This window comes from Cyprinodon variegatus, unplaced genomic scaffold, assembly GCF_000732505.1.
Source record: "Cyprinodon variegatus isolate N-32 unplaced genomic scaffold, C_variegatus-1.0 Scaffold343, whole genome shotgun sequence".
Lineage (NCBI taxonomy): Eukaryota > Metazoa > Chordata > Actinopteri > Cyprinodontiformes > Cyprinodontidae > Cyprinodon > Cyprinodon variegatus.
In genome coordinates, this window is record NW_015150796.1 from 550,862 (window position 1) to 562,494 (window position 11,633).

The 11,633-nt window shown below is 38.3% G+C and overlaps 2 protein-coding genes across 2 annotated transcripts in view; both read right to left on the reverse strand.

The window, feature by feature from the left end:
* The window catches only part of pdgfra (platelet-derived growth factor receptor, alpha polypeptide), a 19,672-nt gene extending 15,760 nt beyond the window's left edge, over positions 1–3,912 (reverse strand). Inside the window, exons 1-4 of the mRNA XM_015385555.1 lie at positions 3,720–3,912; positions 1,221–1,296; positions 889–1,140; positions 167–418 (exon numbers count right to left, since the gene is read on the reverse strand). Of these exons, the coding sequence (XP_015241041.1) occupies positions 167–418; positions 889–1,140; positions 1,221–1,278 (562 nt within the window). The 5' untranslated portion in view covers positions 1,279–1,296; positions 3,720–3,912. The remainder of the gene's footprint in view (positions 1–166; positions 419–888; positions 1,141–1,220; positions 1,297–3,719) is intronic.
* A 6,103-nt stretch (positions 3,913–10,015) lies between these two features.
* Positions 10,016–11,391, reverse strand: gsx2 (GS homeobox 2). The gene is made up of 2 exons (XM_015385548.1): positions 10,855–11,391; positions 10,016–10,706 (listed from the first exon to the last, which is right to left on the reverse strand). Exons 1-2 carry the CDS (start codon positions 11,228–11,230, stop codon positions 10,363–10,365), a joined length of 720 nt encoding a protein of 239 aa, XP_015241034.1. The 5' UTR covers positions 11,231–11,391; the 3' UTR covers positions 10,016–10,362.
* Positions 11,392–11,633: the final 242 nt, after the last annotated feature.

Sequence of the window (11,633 nt, forward strand, 5' to 3'; positions counted from 1 at the left end):
TGAACAAAATGGCAAAAATAAATAGAAAATGACAATGGCATGGTATTTATTGTTAAAAATATCTTGTCTAAGTAAGAATTAATAATATCACAGAAAAGTCTGGCTAGAAGCTTTGAATTTGTAGGAAATACTTTGACAGACTGTGTCTGATTTGGTTCTGACTTACTCTTTTCTCTTACGGTGTAGATGGCACTTGTGAAAGTCCGGCCATCTAATGTGGCTTCACACTGATACTTGCCAGGAGATACACCTATAAACCCCATTCTGGGGTCATAAAATCCTGGGATTTTCTCTTTACTGGGGATTTTTATCAGTTCAACATGATATGTCAGCTGCGATGTACGGCACGCAACGAGACCATCATCCCCCTCATCAACCCAGTCTTCTGGTCCATCTGGGACAAACAGGATGGAAGGATCTAGAAATGAGCAGAGAGATTTTGTTTTTGTTGGGTTTTTTTGTGCAAATTTTCACACTGTTTAATCTTTAACTTAATTGTTTGATTATTTTCGCATGTTTCACTCTATAGACATAGCCTAAGATAACAAATTAATGGGAATAGGACTTGTTTGTTAGGCTGGTGTCATTCGTCCTTTAATATAAATTTGTTTCTTATTGCCTGATCACTTTTAAATCCCACAACTATACAACTAATTCTAAAGCAGCCCTATAATTCCTATATTCTAGCGTATTTGGTCTTATTTACTTTCTTCTCTCTTTTTTCATATAAGCATGTCACCTGTACTAGGCTGTCACAATGTTTCCAATCCTTGTTGTAATTTCTCTTTCTTAAATTCTATGGGAATATGTTAATTCTATTGCTATGTACAACAGTCATGGTAAGTGGTATTAATCCAAAGACCTTTTGTATTTAGCCATTTTTTTTACCTTTGACATATATATAGATATCCGTCTGTTCGCTCCCATATTTGCATTCATAATAGCCGGTGTGATTTACAGTAGCGTTGTAAATTAGGAGAGTTGAGGTGAAACCGTCAGAAGTAATTATGGCATCTTTCAGAACTGGTGCATCCCAAACTATTTCCGAGTCAGCCGAGCAGCTGACGTTGATGAGGGAATTAGGCTCCAGCTCACGGGTTGGTTCTTCCATCCCCATGGATGAGAACAGATCAGCCATCGCTAAGAGACAATTCAATGAATGTTAACTTATTGTCCAAAACTATGTAGAGGACTACTCTATGTCTAATATAAAAGTTTACCTGAGACCATTCCCACACAGATAACACCACACACCAGGTATATCTTCATCCCATCCATGGCTATGGATGTTCACCCCTGTGAAGAAAAGAAAAGTAACTATTTCTATCCAGTGAATAAAGAGTATTGAATCTTGATCTTGGTACCTTTAACTGTACATCAATACTAGATTCTTAACAACTAAATGAATTAATAAGGTATATGAACTTTTGATATATGTAGATAGGCTACCGGTATATCTGTGTTTCCTAAACATCTCTGGTTTGACAGACAAGCGAAAAGGAGACAATTTATTCAGTCGTATAAAGACCCTAGACTTAGATATTCCATATCCAAACCCTGGAACACCAACAGCTTTATCCATAGGCCTACAATATGGTCATCCAGTAAGAATTTTATTTCAGATTTATCTGTTTTGTAAAACATAGTTGAAACATCAGATCCGTAAAGATTAGGGCAGGATTTGGTTGCAGTGGTTCAGCTCTCCATCATTACTTTGGCCACTCCAATTGTGAAAGAAAATATTTATGATTTTCCCAGTTTATTATTCTCCCACACTGTTTACATTTGATCACTACTGCACTTCATAGAATGGAAATGTTCTGAAATCTGCACAAAGTGAAATCTCGTTTTGTATACACACTGTGTATACAAAATGACAAAAGTTGTCTAAGTCTAAAGACAGTAACAGAAACAAAAGAGCTTTGTTTAGTGTATTAAGTTAGCAGAATTAGAGCAAAACTAACCATAAAAAGTAAAGAGCAAAGTAAAGTAAAGAGAATATTTTTACATATTTTTTGTCCAGATGATACAAATATTGAGAATTTATTCAGTGAAGCTACTCTGATAATTAATTGCCGCTTGTTTTGTTTTTTGTTTTTATTATGTTTCCATCAACATTTTAAGAGTCCCCAGTTTGTGAGATTGGAGTTTAGAACGTAGCGCTTCCTTCCCGCAACCGGTAGAGGGCGACACAGTCCACCTTTTAGAGAAGATGCTAATTTAACCAGATCTATTATCGTGTCCCTCCTTCATTTTAGAAGTTGCACTTTTTCTCAATTGACTTAACACAGAAATGCTGACATTTATATTCTTAAAGAGACTCAAACATAAATCTGGACATTTTTTTCTTCTTCTTTTTTAAAGGTGCCTAATTTAGCCTGTGTGGAAACAATTATTTTTACATCTGGATGTTTCTGGACCAATGTCGGCATGGCGGGGAAGCTTTTAAACAACAAATATGTTTTCATTAAAACTTAATTTCAGCTCTCCACTATTACTATGGTCACTTCGATTTTAAATAAACTATTTATGATTTTCCCGGTTTATTTTTGTGCCTTCTTCAGAAAGTAAAACTATCCTCCCTCTTACTGTTTCCTGCGGTTGTCTGCTCTGGCTCAGTTGGAACAGCCTGAACAATCCATCGGCAGCGCGGCTTCGTCAACTCTATAATTAGGACATCCACTCAGTGCAAAATGACATATTTGCGTGGGAATCCGACAACAAAGTGCCTAATGCGCTTTGACGTTTTTATGGGCACCCCTCATCTTAAAGGGCTTTAGTAAAAAAAAAATATATGTTTGTCATATGAGCGAAGTTTGGTGAGGAACTTTTATGAATTGCGCTTAAATGAGTCTGCAGAGGCGATCAAGATCCTCGTATCTCCCTCTGTTTGTTTCTCTCAATCTCTCTGCAAGCGACTAAATGGTTTGCACTTATAAAAAAGTACCCTCTGCTGAAGGTAAACTGTGCAACAGGTCAGTTCATAGTGAATTCCATCAAAAATGAATTCCATCACAGCATTTAGTACCAAAACCACACAGTCCCCTTCAAAAATGACTGGATTTTGGAGATTTTTCTTAGTGCAAATGCGTTGAGGATTCAACAAAAAGACCTATGGTCCCACAGCAGGGTAGGCTGTAAAAGAAGAGTGCGCCGTGTCTCCTCATAAACGGCCTTTTTCCTTTCTCAAAATCAAATCCAGCTATAAATCCTCATTCCCACTTCATTGCAAGCAGTGGTATTCCATTTTGACTCTTCTGCATTCCACCAGTTGAAATCAAAAAGTAATGCCCAAATTCCAGCGTGTTTTCCATTAAACTGCAAAGCAGCATCCAACAATTGTGCCTTCTGTCTTCGAGGTGACACCTCCAGCTGCGATGCCGACATTGAGCGCTTTTATCCGGAAGGTTGAGCGACACTTCACCGCTCGGTGTCCAGGGGCGAGACCATATGGCGCAAATCTTAGCTGAAATGAAATCCTTAACGCAAATACCCTGTGCAAAACTTTTGCACTGCCTGCAGAATGCTAAATAGCAGTACCATCAAGTTGCAATGAATTATTTTTAGAATTAATTAGTAAATATAAAGGTCAAATAATGAATTTATAGTAATTTTCTAAAATGTTATAATTAGAATCAGAGTTCTATCTTAAGGTTTTACAAATGTAAGCAAACTGGATGAGTTTTTAAGAGAGTGCAGGAAGACGACCTTTCAATTACCTTTCCTAATCCCCTCTTTTTATTCCTTTCTTGTAAGTATATCCACAGTGAATTGGTTCCTCCAAAAGGCACAGCGAGGGTCCTTTGCAGCGGCTATAATCCTTAGAGATCTTGCGCTGCGAGAGCATATGTGCGCTGTTCTGTTCGCGTCCACGGCCGTCTTCACAACTGCGCTCCAGCTACAGCGACCTGTAACTGATTCAATGTTACAGTCCACCCCCCTCACCCGAAAAAAGTAATCATCTGGCTCAAAGTAAATAACTCTCAGGAAATGGCACCCCCCTCTCCCTCAGTCTCCCCTCTGAGCCCTAAACTTCTTTTCAAAGTAAGAGTCTTCAGAGGAGACCTAGAAATTTATCCAGATGAGAGAAAATTATGAAAAACTTGGTCTGCGAAACCTTTTTAGACAAAAGTCTTGATAAACCTTGCAATGTGTATTTCTTTTTGTTTCTTTTACAAATAATGTATACTTTTGTCAACTTTTTCTTCCAATTTCTGACTTCATAAAACTGGCTCCTGTTATAGAAAAGAATAGAACATATTTGTTGCTTTTGCATAGCAGATTAGTTACAAAAAGCCACATTTCTCGTGTCTCCAAATTTGGGTTCTGATCTCGTCCAGAGGGCGCTCATACACCACCATAGAATGGCTTACCCCTCTCATTGATTTCATTCGATTTCTATTAAAAGAAAACGAAGCATCAGAATAGTCTTTCTTTCTTCTTGTGCTTCAAAAAATGAATAGGACCCATATTTACTGCTCAGATCCATCAGTATGGTCAATTTCTTAAACCTTATCCCTCTATACCCCGGGGGGGCTCCCTGACGGGTATCAGAGGAATAATGGGCCCCTGTGAATTACCTATCTCTTGGCACAAAATGGGAGCATCAGACCAGTGTGTGTGGACAGGGCCCCGGGGCCGATTCCGCAGTACCCCTCCTCCTCTTCTACCTCACTCCATGCAGCCGCTTGGTGCAATTACTTCCACATGTTAGGGGAAAGAACAGTGTCCTTGTTCTCCAAACAAAGGATCTCAGCTTAGGAAGACCCAGCTTCCCTCAAAGCAAGTTTAGGCTCTCGCTTTAGAGCAATTACATCCAGGTAACCTGGTTTAAAAATCTTAATAAAGCTTGTGGTTTGGTGTAAATTAACCATTAAAAGGCAAAACAATCAACACATATATACATATAAATACATATATATTTTAGCTTTTCTGCTTTGGTTTTTTTTTTTGTGTGTGTGTGTGTGTGTGTGCCTTTTTTAACCAGAAACATCACCGTGGCTCATTGAATTTATAGCTTCCTGCTCCCACGTCAAAAATCCTAATAGTGGTGTGTCCCACCTGTCATGACATTAACGGTCCAGCAGGGGGCTTTGAAGCAATTTGCAAATGCCATTCCACACTCACAAAAAAAAAAACTCTCTCTCCCTTCTCACCAGTAATAACGTTGTTAAAGTTGGATATAATATATACATATATATATTTGTGTTTTAAGACAAACTTAACAGCAACATAGATGTTATATATTCGATATGCCTTTTTATTTTATTATGAAATGCTCTAATGCCACCAAAAAATTATGATTTTGTGACCCAAAAAGAAAAAAAATTCCCCGCTTTAACAGTTGAAAACGTATTCTAATTCTTTTCATGTCCCATATTTTGTTTTGTTCATGCGTCAAGGTGGAATGTTTTAAAGTTCAAGTAAAATGATAATGGGACCTTTGGGCGGTGGGCCTCTGTGGGAGCTGTCCTTGGTTCTGAAATATGTTTTTTTTTTCCCCTACTTAACCAGTTTACTGCAAAACAAAAGTATTCTTGCCTGCTTGTCTGTTTGTCTCTCTGTCCAAGTCATACCGACAAAAAAGTGGTGCTTGATATTTTAATGCAATCATTGCTGGCATGACACGCTTGTTACTTCAGCAACAAAAATTTACCAGGTAAATATCTTACGCTCCTGTGTTTTAAGTCAGAAGGCTATTTTTATGAAATACGGTCAGACCTATCCCCATTTCCCATACTCATGATTATGACAACTTAACGACGAAGAGAAAGCATGACATTCTGAAAGTGTTTTGAACCCAGGATAGTTTCTCATATAGGAAGACTTTTAGAATATATGTTCCCAATTTGATTTCCAGCATAAACATAATATCTCTGAAAATAGTCAGTAAATCTTATTCTTTATTTTTCTTTTTTGTCATGCTGGTGTTCCAGCGCTCTCACCTAGGTTATTGAGTGGTGCATTAATTTAATCGGTCGGTTTTATTTAGTGGAGACAATGTCCTAAATAAAGCACCTTGTGGTTTTGCTACCAACATGCCTCACTGAGGTGATTGTGTTTTGTCATTTCGATTGTGAATGGGAATGTTTTTATGATTCACTTATTCAGTGAATTTGTGCAGAAAGCAGACATTGCACTGAAGAAAAGCACCCCACAGTATGATACTGCCACAACATATATATAGGCCTATATATAGATTTTTTTCCTTTGTGCTTTTTGTTTTTAGGGGCACAAAAGGTGTTAGTTTGCAACCGCATATAACATGCTGTGTGAGGATCAGGAAGCTTAATTTGATTCCACTTAAAGACATAATCAGGATCATCTTTTTTTAAACAGACTGTTACAAAAGTTGCAAACATGGATGTGCTAAACAAAGAGGGAGACCACACATCAAAATGGAACGACTGGATGAGACTTTAAACAACAGGCTGTCAATATTTATAATAAATAATATTGTAAATAAAAAATATATAGAAAAAAACAACCATATCAACCAATCAAAGCTAACCTTGCACACTAAACATTATGCTGCTGTCACTGTGTTCTTTCTTGGAGTTTGTGCAAATATGTGGACAAGTTTTTAATAATGAAAACCTTTGCTTCTCATTCTGCTTCTAAGATAGATTTATATTTTTGGACCCTGGAATAGCGCACTGACTCCCACTATTAGAAATGGACGTTACTTAGTAGTGGGAGGGACAACGCAGCCCCCCTCATTACCCTCATCCCCCCATCCAGTACTTCAACTTCTTCTAGCCTCCATCTCTCCGCATGAGACAGCAGCTGCAACCAGCTGAAAAGCGCTCTTATTAATTGTCTTTTGTCATGCGTAATTGCCCCGTTTTCTATGGCGTCCCATCTCCTCTTTAGAGATATATTGTGCTTATTTTTCGGTTTATTGGCAGGTAAAACCATCCCTTTTCTTTGATTTTGCCTCTAAAGTCTCTGTATAATCTGCCGCACATTCCGTTTTAAAGAGATTTTGTGTTTTGTAATGTTGCGCATTTTAATGCAGCGCCAACTGGAAACTAAGTTCACGGTGGCCTTAAAGTCCAGGTCACGTCCTGCGAATCTTAAAACGGGTCCATTCTATTGGTCCAACACACCTGCAAGGGAACTTTAATTCGGTTAATGGGAAGTTCAATATATATTCATTAGATGGCTTTCCCCAGATAATATACGATCAGCAGCGGGATGTGAAAGAAAACCATTTATTTGCACTCTGAAAGGGTCTGCATGGGACCAAAACTTCACCTGCTTCCCCTCTCAATTAGGAATGTATCCCAAACTCCAACAGAAACGAGTTAAATTAGGCGTCCGCTAATTTCCAGTGGCCCCTCCCACGTAATCCCCAAGTCCATTTAAGCATGCCTCCTTTTAATTCACTTTAAGTTGAAAGGTTCAAATAGTGCCTAATGAAACAGTGACTAAATCGTCCTCTGTGGCTCCAAGGAACCCTGTCGATGTCCCTCAAAGCTCTCTGAGCACGCAGCCGTCGGGGGTCCCAGGCTAAATGCGGGTCCCAAGGCAGGACAATCTAACCTGTCAAAGCCTTTGCCCACTTCTATATATCCTCGTTTTGGGGCTTCAGCCATTGGCGGCATAGTCAACCAACGTGGGACCGAAAACGCAATTAAACTCGCTTTGGAACGACTGAAATCCTTTCAGAGGCAAACATTAATGGACGATTGGCTGCTCCCCAGGGGCGTTATCGGGTACCCTTTTGTATGAAAAAAATCTAAGGAGAAATTACAACTAGGCCTTCTCCATCCATCCATTTTGAGTTTAACAGGCACGATCATTTGAATTGAATCCTGCGTGATGTTTCTGAATAAAATGAGCCTTCAGTTTAATGCAGCACCCTGATAATGGAAGCTTAATAGGAATAGCTGTTCATTATGAGCACATTTAAATGTGATGCTCTAAAAACAAGGGTAATGGTATGGAATAATACATATAATTGTTTTTAAAAAGTTATTTTTTACAGTGTTATGCTTTAACTTTAAGTCATAAATGCACACACTGTAAAAGATCATGTGGATTTGAAAAATGATTCATTAAAGTTCTTCATTTCAAGCAAAAGACAGCTTGGGGTCCCTTTAAATTTGCATGTTTGTTTGTGTCTGGTGTTAATTTCATATTAAAAGTTGTGTTCTGTTTATTACTTTACTCCATTTTATTATTCTTTTTTATTTATATTTGTAATCTATAGACAAAATCTTTTCAGAAGCGATAAAAATATATCACATATTCCTGAAAAAGCCCCACATATTCCTAAAGGTTCCTTCATCTTATGTAAACTAAAAAAAAAAAAAAAATCACATCTTCCTGAAGGATCCTTCCATTCTAGATGCGTTAATGTGTGGAGGAATTTTGGCTTTTAGGTTTTTTGCTTTTCGTTTTTTTTTATATTTTTTTTATTGTTTGTGTCCTGAAGATTTCTAGGACCCCCCTCCTGCACAGCTAAAACACTAAAACACCCATGGAAGGACACTGACTACATATGTGTATATATATTCTTCTTTTGTTACATTTATTTCTTTTATTTTAAATTTTTTTCAACAAAATATCATAGTGTATTTGTTGCCCACTCTTGAACAAATCCTTAAATTGAACAATTTAGATTTTAATTTATTTAATAAATTAATTTAAATAGCTGGAAAATAATCTTAGATTAACTTTGTAACTTCTTTTTTGATGGTGGGGGTGGGTGGATAAGGGGGCGAAATGTTTGATTTATTCACTCTTCTTCATGTGTTGTCTTTGTTTTAGTGAGCTGAAGAAGTATTGTTCCAATCAATATGTAAAGTTTAAAGATACTGTAACCTTGTGCTAACCTTCTGTCTTGCTTAAAAACGTGGAGCTTTTTAAAACCCAATACTGAACATATTGGACCTGGCCTACATATCAAACATGTTAACATTTAGTTATTTTGGGGGGGAGTTTTAACAAGACATGCTTTTAATGTATTTAGAATGTTCTGTTGTATTAAAACCATCTCTTTACTTATGTCACAGAACAATAATAAGAGTGTGCGTTTTGGCATATTTGTGATTCAGGATATTTTGTAAGGCTTAATTACTTATTAACAACTGGTCGGTTTATTCTCTATATTTGTTGGTACCTTCCTATTAAAAAGTAATTGTATGTACCAGGCTATTTAATTGGGTTATAATTTCTAAGTATTTTTAAAGATAGTTTATAATGAAAACGCTAAGAAATCATGTATGTAAATTTATGTTCTTAATGATTTACCTTACAGACAGATCCTTCCTCCCAGCTGCTCTAAGACTCTATAACCATCAGTGTTTCCAAAAACCTCATTAAGTTGTTATATTTATGCTGATTTTGCTCAGTTTCTGTCTTAGTCAGTTAAATAACTTCTGTCCTTTTTTGCACACCTCTGATGTTGCTGCTATTTTTCACATACCCATCACTGTAAAAATGTCCACAGCTGTTGATTATTTATTCTCCACATACAGAGTAGGCCGATTTATATTGAAAAAAATCACTGTACAGTACAGTGATTTTTATTTGTTTATTTTCTTAAATCACTTATTCTGTTAGTTTTACACACTTTTCTAAGGTCTGCTGTAAAAAAAAAATCCCCATTGTGGGACAATAAAGGGATTCTATTCTATTCTATTCTATTCTATTCTATTCTATTCTATTCTATTCTATTCTATTCTATTCTAATAATTATTTTGTTTCTGACCAGGTCATTGATGATAACTGAAAGGTTTTCGACTTTCCGACCAAACCAAAGCAACCCCAGGCTACCACTCCGAGGATGATCTTCCTAAAACCTATACCATATCAGTGTCATTGTCTATGAAACCACATTTTTTTGCAGATTTTGCGTGAACTATAAAAGCCATTCCAAAGCATCTCGTGCACCAAACAGCGAAGGCGTGAAATAAAAAGATCCAGGCGTGGAGCCTCAGTGTTTCAAGTCAGTACACGGACACATTCATCAACTCATACTGTTTATTACAATAAATACAGATATACACATTTTTTTTTTTCTTTTACCAAATGGCTGCAGGTCACAGGTCCACACTTCAAACCTGGCCTATTTTTAAAGGCTCTCTGATCCAATAGCTGCACCGCAGGTTCTGTGATTACTCACAACATTTATTATAGGTAATTAACAAGAGCTGAACATCTGAAGTACAAGCGGTTGTGTTAATAGTATCTCACTGAGATATGGATTATTTTAAATGTAAATACTTCATGCAGGAAAGAAGCCATATTTTTTGCATTGGCTCAGAAGTTGCATAATGCCATCAGGAGCATGCGGGGCAGAGTAAGTGCCTGTAACGGGACTCATGGAGAGTTAAGTTTTTTTTTTTTCATTTTTTATATTGGTGAAACTTCTTTCTCCTCTGATGCGGAGACTGGAGATAAAGATTCTTCATCCTCCGACCTGGAATAGTTCGTGTGAGTGCTGGCGCACTTACAGCCGCCGTGCGCGCTCCTTTGCGTGGCTTTACCTTCTTTCTTGTGCTTTACTCTGCGGTTCTGAAACCAGATTTTCACCTGCTTCTCAGACAGGTTCAGATACGTGGCGATCTCAATCCGTCTAAGCCTTGACAGGTACATGTTTGTAGAAAACTCCCTTTCCAGCTCCAGGAGTTGCGTGCTTGTGAAAGCCGTGCGCATCCTTTTGCCGTTCTGTAGGTGGGTGTTTTCGGTGGAGCCTCCTGTAATATAAAAAAGAAAGTTTTTAGCAGGAAGTTCAACTTGTCATTTCTGTGAGGACGGACACTAATGCGCGTCAATCCCCCTGCGTAAAGGCGTATCATACATTAATCTAACGTATGCTGGACCATAAAGCAAACAAGTGCTTACCGATGGAAAGGCAGTGGTATCTCCTGGGATCTGTGACGCCAAAGGTGGGCGTGCAGACAGGTGTGTGTCCAGAATGCGCCAGCGCAGAAGGCTGCTGCTGCGATAGCCTTTGACAGTACGGTGTCTCCATACCTGGAAACTGACTCTTCAGTATAGGAATACCGCCGCGAGAAGACTGGATGTGAGATGTGACACACAGCGGGCAAACGCAGAAAGTCCCGTTCTTCCTGGAGGGGCACATCGGAGTGGTGACCGTCATTACGCTTGGAGAGTGCACGCTGATGGGAAGCAGGAAGTCCTGGGTCTGATGCTCGGTCGCTCCGGTTCGCACCGTATCCTTGATAATCAAAGAATCAACGTAGAAAGACCTCGACATGTCTGTACATCTGAGATGAGATCGCCCAGTGCGCAGGATGAAGACTGTTTCTCATGTGAAGCCCTCGGGATCTCTAAAGGTGCTTATGTTTGATGGTTCAACAAAAGGGACCCCGAAGAGGGGTTGGCGCTGCATCGTCACCCACGTGCGCACCCAACTCCAAGGGTTTGTGCTGTCAATGACCCAAACCACGTGATGTTGATCTACTTCTCCCATCATAACTCCCAGTTTGAGGATCATTCTTTTAATCAACCTTTTAAGCACGTTTGTCTAAAATATAAAAGCTTATAAGACTTTAAAGTTACACTTTCTAGCAAAGGTTGCAACACTTTTTCATCTATCTATCTATCTATCTATCTATCTATCTATCTATCTATCTATCTATCTATCTATCTATCTATCT

Excerpts from the sequence above, each read along its gene's own strand:
- gsx2 (XM_015385548.1), bottom strand. The coding sequence starts at position 11,230 with ATGTCGAGGTCTTTCTACGTTGATTCTTTGATTATCAAGGATACGGTG. Across the intron at positions 10,707-10,854 it reads ATACCACTGCCTTTCCATCG|GAGGCTCCACCGAAAACACC; the intron begins GTAAGCACTTGT and ends TTTATATTACAG.